This window comes from Carassius gibelio, chromosome B1, assembly GCF_023724105.1.
Source record: "Carassius gibelio isolate Cgi1373 ecotype wild population from Czech Republic chromosome B1, carGib1.2-hapl.c, whole genome shotgun sequence".
Taxonomy (NCBI): Eukaryota; Metazoa; Chordata; class Actinopteri; order Cypriniformes; family Cyprinidae; genus Carassius; species Carassius gibelio.
In genome coordinates, this window is record NC_068396.1 from 20,591,184 (window position 1) to 20,614,250 (window position 23,067).

The following is a 23,067-nucleotide window of genomic DNA, read 5'->3' on the forward strand; positions in this document are numbered from 1 at the left end:
AATAAAGTCCACTATATGGAGAAAAATCATGAAATCCTCAAATACCTTAATCATCTTTTGACTGAAGAAAGAAAGACATGAACATCTTCAATTACACAGGGATGAATAAATTATCAGGATTTTTTTATTCTTGAAGTTAACATAAAAAAAAAAAAAACATAAATAAAATAACATAGCATAGGTTCTTTTAAGGTGAATCTTTGAGGCTCCTCATACAATCACGTATGTTCATCTCTCATTTTGCGTCCTGCTGTGGCTTTTAATTTGCTGCTGTCAATCATCTATGAATAATTGGCCATTTCTTGTGGTTAATGTGTTTTGTGTGAAACCTTTATTTGAGCTGTGGGGATAGTATCGACTGCTGGGTAATGAGATGTCCTTTGAAGCTCAGCCCAAAAAAAGTGTTCAAAGCTATTGTAACTTAGTTCCTCACATTCTTCAGGTTGAATTATTAATGAATATAATGTAATGAGCTTCTGAACTAAGGGATTAATATATGTGCTTTGTACATGCTAAAAATACTGATTTAACCTGTGTTGAGAAGAAAAGAAAAAGTGCATCCATGTTTTAAGTATCATACCTGGGCACACAGGGGTGGAGGGTATCCCTGGAATTTGTATTTTTTTATTTTATTTTATTTTTTTTTGAAGTATGCATATCACAACCATATTAGTGTCGAAGTTTCAACACTCATCCTGGAAACTGAGAATGACAAATGATACAATGACATCCAATATTTTTCCTACTTCACCAAATGGGTTTCATTTTCCTAGTGGGTCCACCATTTGAAACATTATCTTGGCACTGGTACAGTATTCAGGATAATCTTGAATAGCACTGGAAATCCTATGAAAAAAAAAAAAAAAAAAAACTGATTTCCTTTTATGAAATGGGGCAAGTCTTATTTTCTGTGGAATCTTGCATTTGTTTAATAGCACATCAACATTACAGAGATGAACATTTAGCTGTTAAAATTGCTTTTGCGACCTCTGAATGAAATTTTCCCCAGTCTTGACATTAATTAAATAATTTTATGTAAGCACATCAAGCTAATCTGTCTAAGCCAATGCAACCATAACATCACTTATGCAGTCTTTTGTGTAAGCTAATGCTGAAAGACTCTAGGGCAGTGTATAAACATTTCTTGAATAGTTCATGTATTTTAAGCTACATAAGCTTGCAGCTAGTAACTAGTAGGCTCAACTTTGGGTAATTTTCTGTGTATTTATAGTTATTTTTTTAAATATATTCTAAAGTATATATTTCAAGGTATTATAAAAAAAAAATCTAGCAGGGGCTGTACAGCAGCAATTAAACTGTAAATCACATTTTGAGACACATGCATTTGTCTATCAGTCAAAACTATTATATCAAACATGATTTTGATTTATATATATATATATTAGGGGTGTAACGATACGCGTATTCGTATTGAACCGTTCGGTACGAGGCTTTCGGTTCGGTACACGGTACGCATTATGTATACCGAATGGTTCGTTGGACTAATTAATTATATTTGAAAAAAAAAAAAAAAAAGAGAAATATAATGATATGCGTTCAACAAGGTAGCCCAATAACCCAAAGACGTAACAGGCAACGCCCCTGATACTCCCAAAGAAGAAAAAATCACCAACTGCAATGTTTATGTTAGGCTACTCAGTCAGGTGCTCGCTCACTCAGTACGCGCTGAAGGCTCGTTGCAAAATGGCCAATGCGTTTAACAGACCAGAAATAGAAGATCCTCCAATAACCAACAGGTCTGGTGTTTGGGTGCACTTTGGATTCCCTTTAAGCTATAATGGTGATGGCAAGAGAGTGGTGGATAAAAAAACAACGGTATGTCGCATCTGCTACATGACGATAGGGTACACCAGCGGGAATGCAAAAAAACAAAAACAAAAAAACACCAGCGGGAATACCTGAAACATGTCAACTCATTTATGCCGACATCACCTTAGTGTGTCAGTATCTGGGAAAAGACGAAAAAAAGGAGAAACATGCACGCAACAAACTATCCCCGCAGCATTTAGACCGACATTTCCAACTGATTCAAACAGGGCAAAAGACATCACCGCAGTGTTTGGTAGGCTTCATTTACGTTATAGCCGCGGATATGAGACCTTACTATTTACCATTCATTCTGTCATCACCATTATAGCTTACAGGGAATCCAAAGTGCACCCAAACCAGACCTGTTGGTTATTGGAGGATCTTCTATTTCTGGTCTGTTAAATGCATTAGACATTTTGCAACGAGCCTTCAGCGCATACTGAGTGAGTGAGCGCCTTTGGGGCCGTTCACATATCGCGCCTAAAAACGCGTGGAAAACACTAGGCGCGTCTTTCTCCTCCTTTCCAAAGCGCTCGGGCTCTTGCGCTCATGAGGCGTCTGTCTTTGCTAAGCAACAATGACATGCTCTCTCCATGAGACGCGGAAATTTCAGCAAAGGATAAATGGATTTGCAGCTCTAAAAATCGCTTGCAGTAGGCTAGCTCTGCTACTAAATTTATTTCAAAATTGCAATCCATATACAACTATGATCAGCTGTTCCTTCATCTTGGCTGAGCTTCCAACGTTGTTACGGGAAAGGATGAAGCTGATTGGTTAGTTCTTGTCACATGACCCGTGGTGCGCTTGCGGCATTCTGAAAAGTTGAGATGTTTTTACATTTTGCTGTATCTAAAACGTACCGAACCGAACCGAACCGTGACATCAGTGTATTGTATCGAACCGAACCGTGCATTTTGTGAACCGTTACACCCCTAATATATATATTCTTTCCCCCTTTTCTTTCTTTCTTTCTTTCTTTTTCTTTTTTTTTCATACCACAAATAAATAAATAGCAATACAGAAAATGACACCAATTCAAATATTATTCGGTTAGATACAAATCATTGTAGAATGTTGATAATTAAACAGTTTTGATTCCCAACGACTTCTGTTGTACTGACTAATAGTTAATGGGAAAATGGTACAGTCAATAAGAACATACCAATATAACAATACCAACATTATCTGTCTTATTTTAACACACTGTACCAAACCAAGCATGGCATTGGTAACTAGAAATTGTTGTTAACCTCGGTTCCTCAGGCAATTTAATTGACTTATTATAAGGGAGGCTGTTTCTTTGTTTGTTTTCTCTTTCAACTAATAATTACAGGCAATTTAGAGCAATTAGGGATTGTGCCAAGGATCTAAAATATACAACATTCCAGGAGATGGTAAAGTTCAATGATCACTCATGAGAAAACCTATATTGATCAACCTATACATTTAAATATTGGGTCAGGCATGTCCACCTCAGTATTTATAGTTATGGCCCAGGATTATGCCTTGAATAAGACAAATCACTTTATTTTTATTTTTTTCTCTCTTTTGGAATCTCCTCATAAAAATATGAGAATGACAGATTTTTAATAAATCAAGCTCAAAGATGTTAGACCTGTTATACTGCCCTGGTGGCTCCTTAATTAATCTAAAGGCGAACTGTGTCAATATTGACCTGGTGGAAAAGAAACAAATGACAATGGGCCATATTAATGATGTGAATCAAAGGATAAATAATTAATGGTTTGCTAATAATTAAACTGATTAATTCTAATGCATTATTAAAGGTACACATAAATGTATTTTCTCTCAAAATAAGCCCGGAATTATTAAAGTGTGTCTGCATGAATGAACAAATGTTTGTTATTTGTGTATTCATATCTTTCTGAAATGGATTTGTGAATATCCAACAGGCATTCCAATTAATCATTTGACATGTGTAGATGCAAATCCTAAATATTTTACTCCATGTATTCCACCGCATCAGCAAACAAGTTGTATGGATAAAATTTGGTATTACTGCATGCAAAAAGTCTTATTTAAATAACTGTCCATTATATTTTCACATTTTGATTTGTGTGCAATTTTGCTTAGTACATCACCAGCAAAATGCCCACAAAGCTAACGCACAATCTGTTAGACTGGACATTCATTAAGCGTCCTTAAAAAGGGCACTGCACATATTCCAAATGCATTCATACTGCCACCACTCTGGAACATTAGAAAAGGGGGTACACCAAAACTATGTGGTCACATGCACATTTTGTGCATACAGTATGTAATTAGGCATAGGTATATGTGTCTATGAACACATGACCCTGCAGTGAAGATCTAAGACATTTGCTTTCTATGGCTCACCAGTTCCACAGACACTTACCCCTTTCTTTTCACTCATCTCCATCTTCTGTCAGAGGAGAGAGATCTACTGTCCTACACACATATGTGCTATCGCTCGGGCATATACCCATGAAGCAGCTGTGTGCTCTTAGCCAAAACACACTTTTCACAGTTATTTTAAACATTAACCTGATCTCCACTGCCAAAATGAAGAGTTGTGTGCTTTAAAACAAAGTGTCACTAGTGGGACTAAATGGAACTGCAAAAATAATGATAGTTATCAAAAAGGTTTCCTAAATACTTTCTTAAACACTTGTGTGACTTAGAAGGTACCAGTTGTTATCTAATTGAAAAATGTTGTCTATAAGGTCCCTAATTGCTAGAAATTGCCTGTATTTAATAGTTGATTAATTTATATATATATATATATATATATATATATATATATATATATATATATATATATATATATATATATATATATATATATATATATATATATATATATATATATATATATTATATGAGAGGATAAATGTGAAATATAGAATGAGAAACATTGTATATAATATGCAATGTCAAAATGCATTGCCTTCTCACTTTTCAGTTCGAATAAAGTGCTGCCAAAATCCTGCCAAATATTGATTTCACAAAGTTGAAAATATGTTAAATTTGAAATTGTGAAGTAGAATAGAAAGGCAAACATCTAAAATGTTCAGCATAGCAGATTTGATGCTGTCAAATTCACCAAATATATATTTATTTTTTATTTACTTTTTTATTTTTTGAAAAACAAGAAGTCTGAAAATGACATTATTAATTATTTTAGGTAACTGGATGTTAAAAATTTATGAAAGAGTAGTTTGGGAAAGAGTAGAATGTGTGACATTTTACTGATTACATATTTATAAATGCGTCATCCAATCCTGGCTCAAGTTGTTCCTTAGCATCTGTAGCATGATTTTTTTTTTAAGGATGGTCAATAAAATTAAAAAAAAAAAAACACGCCAAAAAAGGCATGCAAAACTTCGAACTCTGTGTGCAAAGTCCTTTAGTCTGAAGCTATGCAACATTCACTTTTGTGGCTGGAAACATATACTGTAAAGCTGCACCATTGCAGAGCTTTGTATAATACACGCCTCTTTAGGAGGGTTGTACAAAAGAAGTCATTACTCAGAAAGAACCATGTAAAAGGATCTGTGCAGTTTGCCAAAATTCATAACACTGATGCATTGGTGAAGGGAAAGATTTAGAGTCCAGGACAGAGCTGTTTAGCTAGAAGTCAAACCGATCTGTGTGATGCAAACCTAACAATACACAGAGCACACCACATCTAGAATGAAGTATGGTGGTGGAAGTATCACGCCATAGGGTTACTTTGCATCAGCAGGAACAGAACATCTTATTAAAAGAAAGAAAAATGGAAGACCCAATGCAGAGAAATAATGCAAGAGAATATCATTTGACTTGATATAAACTGAATCTTGGTAGCTCATCTTTGAAAAGATCAATAACTCAATTCCATGTTAGGCTACATAACCTAAAAATATCTAAATGTGGGAATTGATGCTAAAGTTGCATCACTTTTTGTCAACAATATTGTATTACATGAAAAAAAAAAAAACATGAACATATTTTACAGCTTAATACATTTTGAGTGAACCTAAATGCAATCACACTGTATTTGTAATTTGGTAAAGGTACAAACACACTGGAACAGTATCTGCAGATTTTAAGATTCAAGCGTTTACTGCTGGGTCATCATTCATAGAGGAAAGGAGAGAGAAATGCAGTCTTACAAGGTTGCTAATCATAGGGTATCCAACTGTATCATGCAAGTCATTCATTTAATTAAAAAGTCTAGCCTTTAGGCTGAGACTTTTGTGCTGTATTATTAATATCATATCTTGTGATGAACCCAAACTAATAAAACAAAAGAAGAGAAAAGCAGTGTATAATTATTCAGGATCTAATCGTGATCACCTCTTGGCAAAGTTATTACATGTCTTTTTTTTGCTTTTTTTTTTTTTTTCTAGTCCAACCTCATAATCCCTGTTGTGTGGTGCTTATGGCCCAGCATGGGTGTGTTATTCACACTCTAGTGATTTACATGCTACTTGCTTTAGTTTATACAGCTTGACATCCAACAATCCTCTGTTAACTGAAGACATATTGGAACCTGCATACACTCTCAGTGTGAGCCAATGTTAACACACAGTGCTGCATATATAATGAGCCAAGGTCATTTACAGAAACACCAGAAACCTGATGCTCATTCTGCATTTCATTAAAGGTTTATTTTTGACTGTTTATTATTTATCTTTTTTGGGCACTTTATTCTCCCCCTCATTTGCAGACCAAAATGCAAGACTACTGAAGATTACAATTAATATTATTAATATTTTATAATAGTAAAACATTGTTCAGGAAAATATGTTATCTACAACATGTATTTATTCATTTAGAGAAATATTTCCAAGTTGTAATGACTAATCCTCATTGTGTTACAATAGTTGGTTTCAGCAGACTTTCTTCAAACTTGAAATAAATCATTCTGGAAATGATTTTCTTTTAATATTTAAGCTGCTGTTTTAAAATCTGTTCCCCCATTTTATCCTCTTTACTTCTCCCCTGTTGTTGACAGTAGGAGCCAACACAGTCAAAGGCGATGATTTCACCAATAATGAGAGTGGCGAAAATAAAGGTATTTTTTCCATCTTTTTTCTATTTTTAACAACAACAACAACAACAAAAAAAAAAGATTCCAGCCTGAAACCTGCATGAAAGCGAAACCAATTTTTTCCTGTAATGAATTCTTTAGGTTTATTTAATTTTGTTCTTATGTTTTTGGCCATCGAAGCACACCATCATAATGCACATCTTTTTGACACCTCTTTCCTCTTTGGCGATTCCTAGCACCGCGCTGAAGGACTGAGTGAAAAGGCTAAAGTTTGCCTCCGCAGAAAATACAAGAACATCCATAAAAAAACACTTGTTCCCACATAAATACTGCCTTCTCCCAGTGCTGCAAAGTGAAAGATGGTCGACGAAAGTCTGCATGCCTTTTTTTCCTCTCCTCCTCAAAGAAAAGATTAAACAAGTCATGTTTCCCTCTTTTTTCTCAGTTTTGCCATTATTTTTCTTTCATTGCCCGGTGAAGCATGAGCACTAACCTGTGTTGTTTTGACGGTGGAAATCTGTTCATTTGTAACTCCTGTCGGATGCTGTGTTAAAGAAACTCTTCTCACCGTAATATTAATGGCTTGCTCTTTTGCATCCCATTATACTTGGACAGATAATATTTTGTAAGACACAACACATTATAAGATGCCATGAAAGGGTAGAGCCGTGTGAATGTATGTTTTATACACGGTGGTCAAAGTGTATGAAAAAAAGAAAAGAAAAAACAAGGTGGATGCTTTTAGCTGACTCCATGCAATAATGAAAAAAAAAAAAAAAAAAAACTATTAAATAAATGTCGATAAAGATTCATTTTGCGATTAAAACCTTTAAATGGTAGATTATTATTGTCAAAAATAACTCAATATTTTGCAGAATGTGTCATTAATAAACATGACACTAAAATTGTTAGTAGGTGGCAGCAAGCCCGGTTTATTAAATGATTAACTGAATTATTCAAATCAAATGATTTGTTCAAAATAGCTGATTCAATTAGAAACGAAGCAATCTTCATTAATGGAACGTTGACTAATTGGCTCACTCGATTCGTTCAAAAATTAATTCAATCAGGAACAAAACACTGCTGTGTTGCTCTGCACTGTTGCATACAATTAATAGCACATTTGCAATTATGTACACATGCTGATATTCAGGAAAGCACGCTTGCTTACGTGATAAAAAGAAAATAAAAAATAATAATAATAATTTCTTTAATTACTCAATAGTGTATCATCTCTTCGTCCCTCACAGTCACACATTTAGCATAATAATGTTATGTAAGGGGAATGTCTTTAAACTTGAATCAAGAAAGTATAATACGTTCTGTTGACTTCTTTAAAAAGAACGTCAAAAGTTGTGCTTGGACCATTTTGCATGAAAAAAAAAAAAAAAATCAATAAATCAATAAATAAACCTTGCTTGAGCTTGTATTGTGCAGCTCATATTGAGTTCTAATTGCCCAGTTGGCGTTATTTAGTTCATAAATTATCATACGTAGAGAACTGTAATATTTCATTTGCATTAAAAGTTTAATATAAAAAACAACGGTCACATTAACAAACCATTAACTACAACATTTTCCTCAATAAAGTCCTAATTGTCTGCTTATTAATAGTAAGGTAGTTTAGAGCCAGATATATGATATCTGATATATAACATATATGATAACTGACTTGATCTGTATTGGGCACAGGATGTAGTGGTGTCTCTTGACACGTCTGATAAATTGCTTTTGTGGATCTGACTGTGGTTTGTGGCTGCCGAGGAGTCAGCTGTCATGATCTGTGAGTGATGTGTGCGATCATTGATTGCTGCTGTCCAGACTTGTTGTACTTTCTGATTGCCCTCTGATACCTGTATCTGTATGGAATAGAGCAAACACATGTTTGTAGCCAGCTGGGAAAATACTACAAGAAGAATTTTTTTGAGATCTTATTTTTGCTCTTTTACAAGGTTCAGCTTGAGCAATAACCTGAATACTATCGCTCACAAAGTTTGCTGAAAGAGATTGCATTCCTCTTGCAACCCGTCACTGTGTGGACACATAATGGTAAAATTGTCAACATCAACAGTTATTTATTATTATTATTATATATATTTTTTAAAGCAGTTCCCAAACAAAAAATTCAAGTCTGTCATCCTTTACTCATGATTACTCACTGCTAATAAGCAACTAGTTAATATTGAGGATTTTTAAATAATTTTCTCATGTTCCATATAGTTTAACAATGTTGTAATGTTGAGTATGAGCAATTGAACATTTCTTTATTTAGTCTGGACACATGTTTTCTACAGGCCAATTATTTGTGTGTGGTGTTTCGTGTATAATTGAAAATATTGCTTACGGCACATTTTCTATAATATAAAATATGCATACATATATGGGGGGAAAATCATGTTTCTCATCAGTGAATTGGTAATTAAAAGGGAAATATCAGCTATAAGAATAGACTTAGACTGTGGACTGAGTTGCCCAGATGGCATATTAACATTTACAAATGCCTGTTTAATCTCTGCATTTTGAAATTAGGCTGCCTTCAAAAGAAACACTGTTAAGTCCTGTAATACCTCTACCGAACGCTTCTTGTTCTGAAGAGACGAAGGTGGTGTTTTCAGAAGGGCAGGATCGATGCTCTCTGTCTGTGTGAACATCTGCAGTGGCGATGAATTACTCTTCCTGGCTCCCTTGAGGTTGTACCTATACCATAAGACTCCCCTGCAAAATCACCCTACAGCAATGCACCAGCCTATGCAATTCCCTGCCACCTTTGAAAACTCACCCAGAAAGACTCTTTAAATGCATGGAAATGAAAGAGAAAGCTATTCTTTCAGGCTGTTGTCCCTTTTAAAAGGATGACACTATTTAGACTCAGCCTGTACAGAAAGGAAGAGCTTTAGTTTGGAAATGAATGAGTGAAAGAATATCACTTGTCAACCATGCCTTAATTGGTTAACATGGGTTCTGAATGAAGGGCCTACGGCATTACTTTAACCGCTTTATTAAAGGTTTATGTTGAAAGCTTACATTTGAGATCCAGTAGCAGTACATGAATATCAAATATGGTGCATGTCCAGAAGCCACGGTTGACTTCTGCTTGATATGAGGCCAATAATTGGCATACAATTGCCTTTAATGATATATTAGAGCTAGGTTTTCGCTGGCGTGCCTGCCCTGTATTGCTGTGCATAACAATTCTGTGTTACAGCTGAACAGACTGACTGAACAGCTCAGCACTGTACAGACTGCATGGTCATTAACAGCCATCCTTCCCCACTAACACTTCTGGGAACAGGTTATTCAAAAATGAAAATTCAATCATTATTTTCTTATCTTTCAAAACCTGTATGACTTGCTTTCTTTTGTGTAACATAAATACATGATTTGTATTTTTTTTATGTTAAATGTTATAGCAAAAGTAGAAAATGTAAAATTAAACTATATATGAAGAGTTTATTTGCAGAAAAAAAAACAGATAACTCAATTTTTAACAATTGTGGATTCTAATGAATCTCGATGAAACTGCAGTTTGGTTATTTCGATTAAGTAAAAAAAAAAAAAATTGCAGCTAACAGTAAAACACAATAAAAACCTGACAACAACAATAAAAAGAAGAAAAAAAGGGAGTTATCTGTTTCTCCAAATATACTATCTGTATATATTTCATTATGTATGCATACATACAGTATATATACTTTGATTTATGCATATACTAAAATATTTATATGTAAGTTTGGGGTCAGTTCAGATCAAAGTATTTTTGGTAAAATTTTATCTAAAGCCTTTATGTATAATCATTATAACTGTAGTATTAATGCTAAATTATGTCTTTTAATGCACCTTATAATGCATTGTACAGTCTCATGAATAGTTGTAACCACAGTTAGTGCACTACATGCATTACATGACACTTATCAATTGATTGTTACATTATGCATTTTAGATGTGAATTTGGTTATAATCATTCATGACTAGACACACAAATGTATTATACTTTTGTATATATCCCTTTATAATAGATTATACATAAATACATTCTGTAAAATGTTATTTTTTTAACGTAAAAAAAAAAAAAAATCAATCAGCAAAACCAGTTTCAAATGCTAATACCAAGGACATTTTCTTGAGCAAGTTTCATGTGACACTGCAGAGTAGAATAATGGCTGCTAAAGTTCATCTTTGCACCACATGAATAAATTACTGCAACAGACAATTACAATGTGTTCTTTTGAATAATTTCACAATATTACACATTGTATACATGCTACACTGTATTTCATTTTACACACATTTTACACTGTATTTCCTGATCAAATAAAAACTTTGGCGAGCATAATAGACTTTTTTTGAAAAGCCAGTACATTCTGCTAAATAGCTCCTTCTGTTTTCCATAGTAGTCATACAGGTCTGAGATGACACGAGGACGAGGAAATGCTGACAGAATTTTCATTTTGGGGTGAACTATCTCTTTAATAAGAACTGTTGAGTCTAATGAAGAATTCAGCTCTTTCTCTCTCATTCTTGCCCTGTATAAAGATGAGTAATGTGTGCAGTGCCGTGCAGCACATGAGGGAATATATTATCCTCCTCGGCCTGTCCTGGCAATGATGAATGTCCAGGGTGTGTGCACTGCAGAGTCACCCCCACTCACTCTCTCCTTTCGTTCATTCAACCCTTCCCTTTTCTCTCTATCTCTTTGACACTCTTGCTCTCTATATCTTTTCCTTTTATTTTATTTCTGTCTTTCATGTTCTCTCATCCTCTTTACCAGTGTCTTCTTGTCACTGCACAGTTCCACAGACAAAACAAGAAAGGGAACTTGTATAACATCTAAGCCTTGGCACTGACAAGATGGGGTCAAAGTGGACGCCTAAAGGCCCATTCACTCCGAAGATGTTCTTGTATCTGCCTGGGCTGTTCTTCCATGTAAATATGCTCTAGAAGAAGTGAGTGAATGAGTAACTAACACAACTACTATCAGGAATGGATAAAGAAATAAAGTGGATAAGATGCATAGAATATAAGTGATTAATTTGGTTGTTGCTACCGCAGAGTTAAGTTACCAAATGGACTAAAGATAAACTGTTTCCAATAACTAATAAGGTGAAGCAACACATTTTATGAGCAAATTAAAGATTGGTTGTTGTTATTTACTGATAATAGCTATGCAACGTATTTGGATTACTTGTATGATGTCTTTATGAACTTTCTGAAACTTGAACATTTTGTCAGTGCATGGAGTCTCATGAGAGAATATTACAAATGTTTTAATCTGTGTTTCTTAGTGTTTGGAACACATAAAGGGTGAGTAAATAATGGCTGAATTTTTAATTAAGGGTTAAGTAACACTTTAACCATAACATTTGTTTGCAATAAGGAAAAGTGAAACTGTAGAGTATTGCAGTAGTAACTCAAAGTGGTTAAATTCCACTGGAGTGCATAACTGATAAAATTAATATTGTGAATTACTTTTTTTTTTTTGACAAAAGCTAAAAAAAAAAAAAAAAAAATTCAGTTCAGCTTTTAAAAACGAGATGTTCGGTTCCATTTCACTGTGCCAGCAGTAGCTGTTTTTGCATGCAAGAACTAATTCTGGGTGTACAGCCCCCGAATCATCAATCCCAAGGGCCAACATGTTTGCCAACTTTGCAGGTTTCCAATGCCAGTTGAGTTTCAACACACCTGGGATGCAAAATGTGCTGCCTTCTCTGCTAACAGCCCCTCCAATATGTCCCCTTGATCTATGGGTTTCACTGTGAAGAGCCTTAAGATGTGTATCGGCATCTACTTTTAACAAGTTCATGGCAGCACTCCATTCTCGTAATGTGTTTCTGGATAGTTCTCCTTCCAATAGCTGTGGCGATGAAGGATTTAAATGGTTTTCTTGGAAGGAGCCCATGAAATTAGTACCTAAACTGCTTCTACTGGGTCAAGTTTGTCAGTTAAGATTCTCCCTAATAGAGCTCTCCAATTACGTGGGTGGAAAGTTTTGTCAGCGTTGGTAGTAATGGGTCAGGATAGGTAATCCTAGACTGGTATAAAAAGGTAAAACATCAACACAATACCTGTGTAACATCTCCACTAAACAAGAAGTCCTTGCGCAGCTATTAGTCTGCCTGGTTGAGAGGCAGAGTATTAGACAGGAGGTTCTGGCCTTGCTGATGGTCCAGCGCAATAAAGGCGCTGCGACGCTGAAAGTTGTACACCAGCAAAGAGCTGCAAAATAGATGCACTCGCATTAGTGCGCTGCCTGGCGCCCACTCAGAACCCGACCGAGATTAATCACCTGTCACGACGGGTTGTTTTCCAGCTTTCCCTCTCTTTCTCTTTCTCTCTCACTCTGTTTCCCTCTCTCTCCTTCTTTCTGTTTTCCTTTGCGGGGGAGAACGATACACAGGCTTGCCTTTAATTCTGCACGCCTGCCCACAGGCACTGTAGTATTGTGCCAGCGCTGCAGCAGACCACGCTGTGTGTTTGTGTGCATTTGTCTGCGTGTTTGTGCACCACCTCTATGCTGTTAATGAAGCCATATGCAACAGAAACCAATAATCAAAGTACAGTGAGGTGGCTTTGGCTGAACACCAATTACTCTGGGTCTTACGCCGTACCCCTGCTGGACTCCACTCCAGTCTGAGAAGCCAACAAGGGCGTTTCTAATGCAGATATACCACTCCCACTGAGACGAGACTGTTTGCAGTAAGTGTGTTTACAGAAGTGGATGCAAACAAACACACACACACACACACACACATACACACACAAACACACACCAAATGTCATAACCCCTTTTTGAAGCCATTAGCTCTCATTCCATCAGCAGTTTTGAGCAGACTGAGGAAGCTTTGATGAAATATTAGTATACACATTATCCTAATAAGAGTAACAGTGCAAACCACAGAGCATTAAAACACACTTAATTAAAGATGCAAACTGATTATTCACCCTGAAAAAAAAAACAAAACAAAAAAAAAACAGTGTTATGACTTGTTTGTAAACAGTATTTTTTAAGGAGTCGTTGAATCAATTGTAATTCATTGCTACGTAGGTGATTTTGTGAACATTCAGAAAAGTTAACTGTCTTAAAGAAATAGTTCACCCACAAATGAAAATTCTGATTTCATTTAAGCACCCCCGTGCCATTCCAAATCTGTATGACTTTCTTTCTTCTATGGAATGTACAGTACAAATAAACACCCACCAACCATTCAGAACTGCCTTAATTCTTTATGGCACAGATTCAACAAGGTGCTGGAAGCATTTCTTAGAGATTCTGGTCCATATTGACATGAAAGCATCACACAGGTACTGCAGATTTGTTGGCTGCTCATCCATGATGCAAATCTCCTGTTCCACAACATCCCAACTGTGCTCTGTTGGTTTGAGATCTGGTCACTTGTGGAGGCTATTCCAGTATTGTGAACTCATTGTCATGTTCAAGAAACCAGTTTGAGATTATTTAAGCTTTGTGACATGGAGCATTGTCCTGCTGGAAGTGGTCAGAAAGGGATATGATCAACAATAGTATTCAGGTAGGTCATGGCCCTTAAACAATTCTCAACGTAATAAGAAAATATCCCCTACACCACTGCACCAACAGCAGCATCCTGAACCATTGATACAAGGCAGGATGGATCCATGCTTTCATGTTCTTTACATCGAATTCTAAAACTGCCATCTGAAAATCACAGAAGAAACCGAGACTCAACAGACCAGGCAACCTTTTTCCGATCTTCCATTGTCAATTTCGGTAACCCTGTAAAAATTGTCTCATTAGTTTCCTATTCTTAGCTGACAGCTGGTAACCGCTGTGTTCTTCTGTTGGTTTGATATGCTGTGGTTTCAGAGATCTTGCTCTGCATATCTCAGTTGTAGCGAGTGGTTATTTGAGTTACTGTAGCCTTTCTATCAGCTCAAACCAGTCTGGCCATTCTCATCTGAACTCTGGCATCAACAAGGCATTTTCGCCCACAGAACTGCCGCTCACTGGAAATGTTCTCTTTTTTCTGACCACTCTATGTATCCCAATCCCAGCAGATCAGCGGTTTGTGAAATACAGTACTCAGACTAGCCCATCTGGTACCAACAACTGAGTTATGTGCAAAGTTTTTTAAGTTTTCCCCATTCTGATGCCCAGTTTGAACTTCTCCAGATTGTTTATGAACCAAAATATAGGGTGACCATACGTCCTATTTTTCCCGGACATGTCCTCTTTTTGGACCTAAAAAAAAAATGCATCTGGCCAGTGTTTCTAGTTTGCCCAAAATGTCTTGGATTTGGTTTTGGCTTTTTACCAAAAGTTGCCATTCATTGTGTGTGTTTTTGTATTAAAGCCCTGCTGTTTTCTTAATTCTGCTCCCGCTGAATTTCTGACCATTATTGCCTACTCCCAGAAACATTGTAATATTTAATATAATTTTCGCACATCAGGGAGCCGCTACCAATATGCAGAGTTAAAATCACTTTGGATGCAGCTCATGTTGGAAGCAGGGTTGCCAAATCCACTTTTTTATTTTATTTTTATTTTTTAATGAAATTGGGCTGATTTTGAACTATTGTGAAGGGTTGATTTTCTCCTGTGGTTTAAAGGTGTGAAATATTGCATAAATTACATTTGCCTGAATTGCTTGTATTGAAACTGCTAAAACTGTGGTAGATGTTAAGTTTGGGGAAGGATGGCTGATGGAAGCCTTTTAGCTGTGTTTATGATCAGTCTGCACTGAATTGCTTGCATGTGATTGGCTGAATAGATATTTGCATTAACAAGTAGTTTAACAGCTGTACCTAATAAAGTGGCCGTTAAGTGGAAATATAGGCCAGTGGTTTACAGCTTCCCTTAAGATGCATTAGTTGATATTATTATATTGTTCGGCGTCTGCAGTAAAATCACTCATCTAGAACGTTTCAGTGCGTGTTTTTATTGTGACTAAACGAAAGGATACATCTGTATCTACCTTTGTTGTTCCGTTCGAGACCATTAGATATCTGGTGTGAGAAATCTATAGTCCGGTAAGCCTGCCTGCAATTTGTGAAATGTTATCAAAGACTTCCTCATCCTAGGGCTTCATGTCTCGTGTTTTATAATCAGCCTCCTACACATGTACTAATCAGGGGCTTTAATCAGAACAAGAAAGACCCACAAATAACCAACTCATCTTGCAGCAATTACGGACTTCCCTGTGCATGAGCCACATCTTGAGGTGAATCTCGCCGAGGTACGATTAGTTTCAATGGAAATGTGGCTTGGTAATGGTATAAAAGAAGCACTTTAATTTGGGATATTTGTCTAATCTTCTCATTTGGGATTTTACTATTGGATTTGCTTGTCAGAGTGTAAAGCCTAATGTATTCTACTGATGTTCGTTTTTTGAGAAAAACAGCCAGTGCTTTTGTCAGGCCACTAATAGTTGGTGAGAAAGGGTTGTTTAATTATCCTACAAATATAAAAAGCGTTTACTTTATGTTCAAATGATTTTTTTCTTTTTCTTCCTGCAGACATCCATGATGAGAATGGACTGAGGCCTGTTATGGTTTATATCCATGGTGGGTCCTACATGGAAGGCACAGGTAACATGATTGACGGCAGCATTCTGGCCAGCTACGGAAATGTAATCGTGGTGACCCTGAACTATAGGCTGGGAGTGCTTGGTAAGTCATTGGTTTTTCTTTAAATGGTGGATGGTTTTGATTATGGAATGTCTTGCTGACCTCCTGTTTTATGTTCACCCTCCTACACACGCAATAAAGATATACACGTGTTAAAGTGGCTCATGATCTTGGAATAGCTGAGAAATAAAAGGGTCTCAGGCTTAAAAGTCACAGGCTTTAAAATGAAGATTTCATTTTGTGTATAAGTGTGTAAAAATAAGAGGTGTTGAAATGTTTTATAAGGTCTAGTTTAATTTCCTGCAAGCAGCTATGGTCATGACATGCATATACAATGTAATTTTCCCAAATAATTTCAGTTTCTTGACCAATAATGCCTCAGTGTTATTATGCTATTATAGTATTTATTAATATTTAGAAGGAGGCCATTTCTTATATATATATATATATATATATATATATATATATATATATATATATATATATATATATATATATATATATATATATATATATATATATATATTAAGGACCGATTTTCACTATTATTTAGCTGCTTATTAGCATGCATATTACCAGTGGTGTCAAAAGTACTGGCATTCATTACTCAAGTAGAAGTATAGATACTAGGGTTTAAAAAGACTTTTGTAGAAGTTGAAGTATCAACTCAAGCTTTTTACTCAAGTAAAAATGTAAAAGTACTGGTTTAAAAAACTACTTAAAGTATAAAAGTAAAAGTAATGTAAGGGGGAAAAAATGCCATTAAGAACAAAAGCTTAGGCCGTGGCACAGGGGCCTATTGTGTACTACCCCACCTCTTCAAAAAACATTTTTCTAAAGGCCATAGGCCATAATGACTATAATGTTATATTAAAATGTTCATGTTGAAAAATTTGGGATGCACTAGGCTTCCTGTTTCAGCCGCATATATGAAAATACAAAAATGGAGTGCACATCCCAAACATCCAATTAGGACACAGGTGCAAGACAACTAAATGATATAGACAAATAAAGAAGTGAAGTCTAAACACTGAAAACTACTGCTCCAGAGGAATTTAATCAAACAACGTTTCGACCTTCAGGTGTTCATCAGCCGCATATATGCCCATTTAAAATGAACGCACTTAAGTACAATGCAAATACATTAAAGGACTAGAGATATGATGACTAGTTGCCAATAAGTATTGTTATGGTGCAAAAAGTCAAACTTGTCATCAATAACTTTTAATGGAATGTTTATGTACATCCATGATTAGCTGCAGGAATCTGCGAGGGCAATGGACAAGAACATTGGTGCAGGGTTAGTAACAATTAAACTTGTATGGTTGTCTATTTACAGTAAACATTATAGTGCTGTCAAAATGAATGATTAATCCAAGTGATAAATCAAAAACTAAAACTGAAAAAGAAATCATAATAATATCAATCAAGAAATCATTTCTTGATTGATAGCTTCTTGTATTTGGTACATACGTCTGCTATGTCCAGTGTTCGGGGGGGAACGAGTTACAAAGTTGGTATAGCCTACTTATCACAACTTTGTCAATCGCATCGTCAATCGAAAACGCTAAATTATTCAAACGTCTCGCTACCAAACTACCTACAGTAGCTTAATTTGTGGAGGACGAAGAAAAAGCACTCATTTGGTAAATGAGCCAGTGAGAAATAATAACTTTTAAGTAGGGTCCAGTGCCTTTTCAATACTTTTAAAACGGTACCGGCTCCTAAACGGTGCCTGAACCGATACTTTAAAAAAAAGAACCACAAAAAAACTATGGATAACTTTAAAGAACATTACAAATATTTTAAATAAATCCATAGCTTGTTGTGCAAGTTGTGCTTCCCTTAATCTAAGGCTAATAAATGTATTTCACAATCTGGGTCATTATTTAATACAAAACCACACATAATGTTTCTGCTGTATCTCTGTCACTCACTCTGATATTTAGTTAAGATGAGTGCTGTCTGTCACTGTCTTAAATCAGTTCTGTGAATTACTGTATGCTCATTCTTTATAAAGTAGCAACAATCTCGTTTTTAAAATACAGTACTGTGCAAAAGTCTTATGGAAAAATGAGTATTTTCTCCCCAAAAAGGGTTTTAAGCCAGTTATTTATATCTTTTGCTGTAGTGTGTCAGTTGGAAATATCAGTTTGCCATTAATTTTAATAATAATCTAGTACGATTTTGAATGCACAAGCAGTCTGACAACGGCAAAATTAATGTTTGGAAATGTAAACTGATATTTTATACTGACACACTACAGCAAAATATATAAATAACTGTCCGAACACCATTCTTTTAAGTGAAAATACTAAAGTGTCTAAGACTTTTGCACAGTAGTGTATGTATAAAGTACGTATGATTAAATTAAGTATATTTAAATAAGTGTAATTAAAGTATACGTTCGTTCATATGTGTTAAGGGCTAGATTTTCGCTGGAGGAAACGGCTGTGGTGTGATGAGCGAAAACTTTACAGATGAGAAACCGACTGCTACCTCGTGACCTTTTGTAAACTGTATTTATGACAAAGAACTGCACAGATATGGATATTCTAACAATCTATCGATAAACACACACCTTGTGTCCTCTGTTTGTTCAAGTGCGCATGCGCTGCTCCGTTCCCGGTCTGCGCCTCTGCGGATTGAAGAGCGCGCTGAAAGACGGGAGGAGACGGTCTGACGCTGGTTTCATGTGAAATTTAAGCGGACTGACTCTGAGGCGATCAGATACCGGTTCCATACCCAACCCTACTTTTAAGAAATATATTTTTTGATGAACGAACCCAAAACTGTCTATGTCCTGGCTGGACTGTGATGTGATTTGTGTCGCGTGCAGGTGCGATGGATCGCGTACAGACCAATAGGGTGTCGGAATGGTATATGTTTATACTTCTCATCCAACCACAATCAAATTCACTCCATCCGGATGGCGCGATTTATCTGGATAGGTTTTATTTTTATTATTATTTTTTTTTATTTATTTTATTTTTTATTAATGATGACAAGCCGGAATGTAAACAAGCCGAAGTAACGAAGCTATTTTTAAAATGTAAGGAGTAGAAAGTACAGATACTTGCCTGAAAATGTAAGGAGTAGAAGTAAAAAGTCGGCTGAAAAATAATCACTCAAGTAAAGTATAGATACCCCAAATTTCTACTTAAGTACAGTAACGAAGTATTTGTACTTCGTTACTTGACACCTCTGCATATTACTAGCATACTTGCCATTTATTAATACTTTTAAATATTAATGTTTTTTTCTGCATGACCATATTTTAGATCCTTTAACCCTACCCATACATAAAATTTAAAACTTAATAAATTAACAGTTTATCAATGTATTATTATTATTATTATTATTATTATTATTATTATTATTATTATTATTATTAGACTATTTTTTCTAATACATTTTGTAATTGTATTTATGATATTACAGCAAAATTTGTCACTTATTTATTTAAGATTTAACATCCGTTAAAATTGTATCTTTTTTCAGCTTTATTACAATTAACAAAATTTAAATGTAATGCATGATATGACTGATGTTGTTTTACATAGCCAGTCATTGTTTATTTGTCGTTGCATCATGACCAGGCAATAGTGCCCTCATAAAACACAATGATTATCTTCCAGGTTTTTGAGAAGGGAAACATGCAGTACTTTCAAAATATGAGAAAGGAATGTTCCTAATTTACAAGTCATCAAATTCAGAATTTGTGCTGTCTAAAAGTCCACTCTGGATTTCATAAACTCTTCTTTCACCTTTCATTCCAGTAAACAGTTATGTTTCAGTAGGAAATACATAATAATATTTAATATGATTAAGTATGATTAATAATTTAAGTTTACGAATCTCAGTCTCTCGGAGTGTCACTTCTCCTATCGGATGTGGTGGGTAAACATTAAAAAGGATCATCGTTTTATTCACAGTCCTCCACTTCAGCTGTTTTTGTAACTCATTATCAGCCACAGCTCTGTTTGAGGCTGGCTATATTTAGACGTGTTGGAGGAAAGGGTATAGGCCTCTGCAAAAGTGTGCACTGCAGGAAAAAGACAGTAGTTGGGGGAAATAGAGGAAATTTGCAGCAAGACTGAGGACAGGAGTGAGAGAGCGCGAGCGAGGCCTTTGTTAAACGAGTTTCTGCTTCTCTGCCTGACAGTGCGCAGCATGAAGGTGATGGAGATGTTCTAAAGTGTCTGGCTGTCTCCTTCTTTATGGAGAACAGTTTGAAGTGTGGTGGCAGTGAAAAGCTGAGCCCTAGATGGAGGATAAAGTGAGATTGGAACATGTTCCCAAGCATATAAAATTGCAGGATCGTTTCCCTTTTGTACACCTTCTTCAGAGAGCGAGAGCTCTTTCTCCACAACAAAAGTCATATTTTAACACCTCGGAGGTATCTTGGATCCAGCATGTGTGTGTGCACACTGCACAGACTGCTGTCTAGTTGGCCCGTGCCCAGTCCGCCACCAGCGAGACAGATTTTCTTCTCAGCTGTTTTTAGACCTAGTGTTGTAATGGCTTTATCCAGCTTTTAGACACATGCTCACTGATTAGCCAGCCAAGGGAGAGAGGAGCATTCCGATGTGAAAAAACGGTTTTCAGAAAGTCATGCACTCCTTTCTCAAATGGCTTGTTGGAGAATAAAAACTGTGGCTGAACATATGTAGGCACATTTAAGATTGATACTGTACACTGACTGTTTGGTATGTATAACAGGGTTGTTAGTGTCATAATCATGTAGGAAGTGATACGACTGCATGGTTGTTTATTTGTATTCATTTCATATAGGCTGCATGGGTATGCATTTGTACGGATGTGCTTTTTGCTGTTGAATGTAACTGTGTGTGTGCCTTCATAGTAATTGCTTCATCTGCAGTGGGGCACATGTGGCCTGCGATGATCCAGTGGAGGCTGTTAGAATTAACTGAGATGTGTCACTGGCACATGACTCTGTTTCTCTCTCTCTCTCTCTCTCTCTCTCTCTCTCTCTCTCACACATGGCAACGTGAGCAGACTGCTGATGTGCTTCATAATGAAGTACTTATGTATGCGGCACTAAATGAAGAATTACAATGTCTGTGTTCAAACAGCAGCACTGAACAGCCTTCCTTCCTTTCTTTCTTTCTTTCTTTCTTTCTTTCTTTCTTTCTTTCTTTCTTTCTTTCTTTCTTTCTTTAAGAGAAGACTGCCAAGTGCCCTGAAATATTTAGGTATAGTTCACCCAAAAATGGAAATGTTCATTTATTTGTCCTCATGTTGGTAGACACCAGTATTGCTTTTTTTATTTTTTTATTTTTCTGCTGCACACGCACACACACACACACACACACACACACACTTGAGCAACATGAAGTACTGTACTGATACTGTACTGAACTGATAAATCTGTAAGTATGAACAGTTCAATTTAATTGCTTCACATCTGTTAGTAAATACTCCTGCCATTCCTAAACAGTGACACAGTGAATGTAGCCAATCAGATTAAAGTTCCCTGTATAACTGATTTCTTGCTGAACCTCCAGTAGACATGCACATCGGAAATCTGCTTCTTGAGGTTTTACAGTCTATAACCATAAAAGTGCACTGCAGAGAGTCCTGCAGAATCTCACTCTGGCTTTTGTCAAGCAAGACTCTAAAAAACCTTCCCAAATCACCCCCAGAGTCGTTTAACAGACAGTAGCTTGCGCTAATAGACCCCTTTGCAGTGGGTCAATCTCAGTGGAGCCTTTATCCTATTCACTTCTGTCTCTGTCAGTCTGTCTGGCCTGGAAGGCTCTTACAGTTTCCCTGAGGCCTCTGTGAGTAGAGTCTCCACAGCAGGGCAAGGACAGGCACAGCCCAGGGGAGCAAAGCCAAATGGGCTTCAGTCCTCTGAAATGCTTGCATGTGGGAAGAGAAATAGAGAGATTAGGAGCGACAGAGAATGAGAAACAGAGGGCTTTTTTTATTTTTTGGTCGCATTTTAAGCAATAGCAATACAATGATGCTGTAATAAAGGTGAGAATGGGCTTGGGTGTCTGTGGGCATGTCATGCTGTCCTCAAATGCCGAAAGGCAGAGTTGTTTGTTGTGGTCTCGTTGTGGTAGTTCTAATGACTTTGCTTTCTTTTACACAAAAGCAGAGAGAGGCGAGGTGATGTAAGGTAATGGCAGGAGAGGTCAGTGGAGGACTGCTCCAGGTAAAATGTGTTGAGAGTTGGAGTGGACAGGAGTGAGGGATCACAGACTATTGAGTAGATTAAAGATAGCATGTCAACACTAGGAGAGGAAGGGCAGAAGAGGCTGCCAGAGAATGGGAGAGACGACATGGGACATAAGGGACAAGAACATAAATTGTTATGGACATTAGATCACAGCCTAGAAGTTAGCGCGTGTTTCAGGTATATTCTCAGAGAAAAGATTTGAGCTCAGTCTGAATTTGATTCATGTGAAGATGGTCAGATACAACTTTAAATATGAATATCTCTGTTACTGCTTTTATATAGAGATGAACGATCCTCCTGTGTAAAGGCAGCTCCAAAGTGTTTTTGAACTCCTGATTTCACTGTTTATTTAGTAGGGAATCTGGATTGGAATCTCTAGGCCCCTCACGATTTGAGTTCTGATTCAGAAGGC

The 23,067-nt window shown here is 36.3% G+C and overlaps 1 protein-coding gene across 1 annotated transcript in view; it reads left to right on the forward strand.

The window, feature by feature from the left end:
- The window catches only part of nlgn4xa (neuroligin 4 X-linked a), a 101,165-nt gene that overhangs the window by 11,833 nt on the left and 66,265 nt on the right, over positions 1–23,067 (forward strand). The window contains exon 3 of the mRNA XM_052544760.1: positions 16,337–16,489. Coding sequence (XP_052400720.1) covers positions 16,337–16,489 — 153 coding nt within the window. The remainder of the gene's footprint in view (positions 1–16,336; positions 16,490–23,067) is intronic.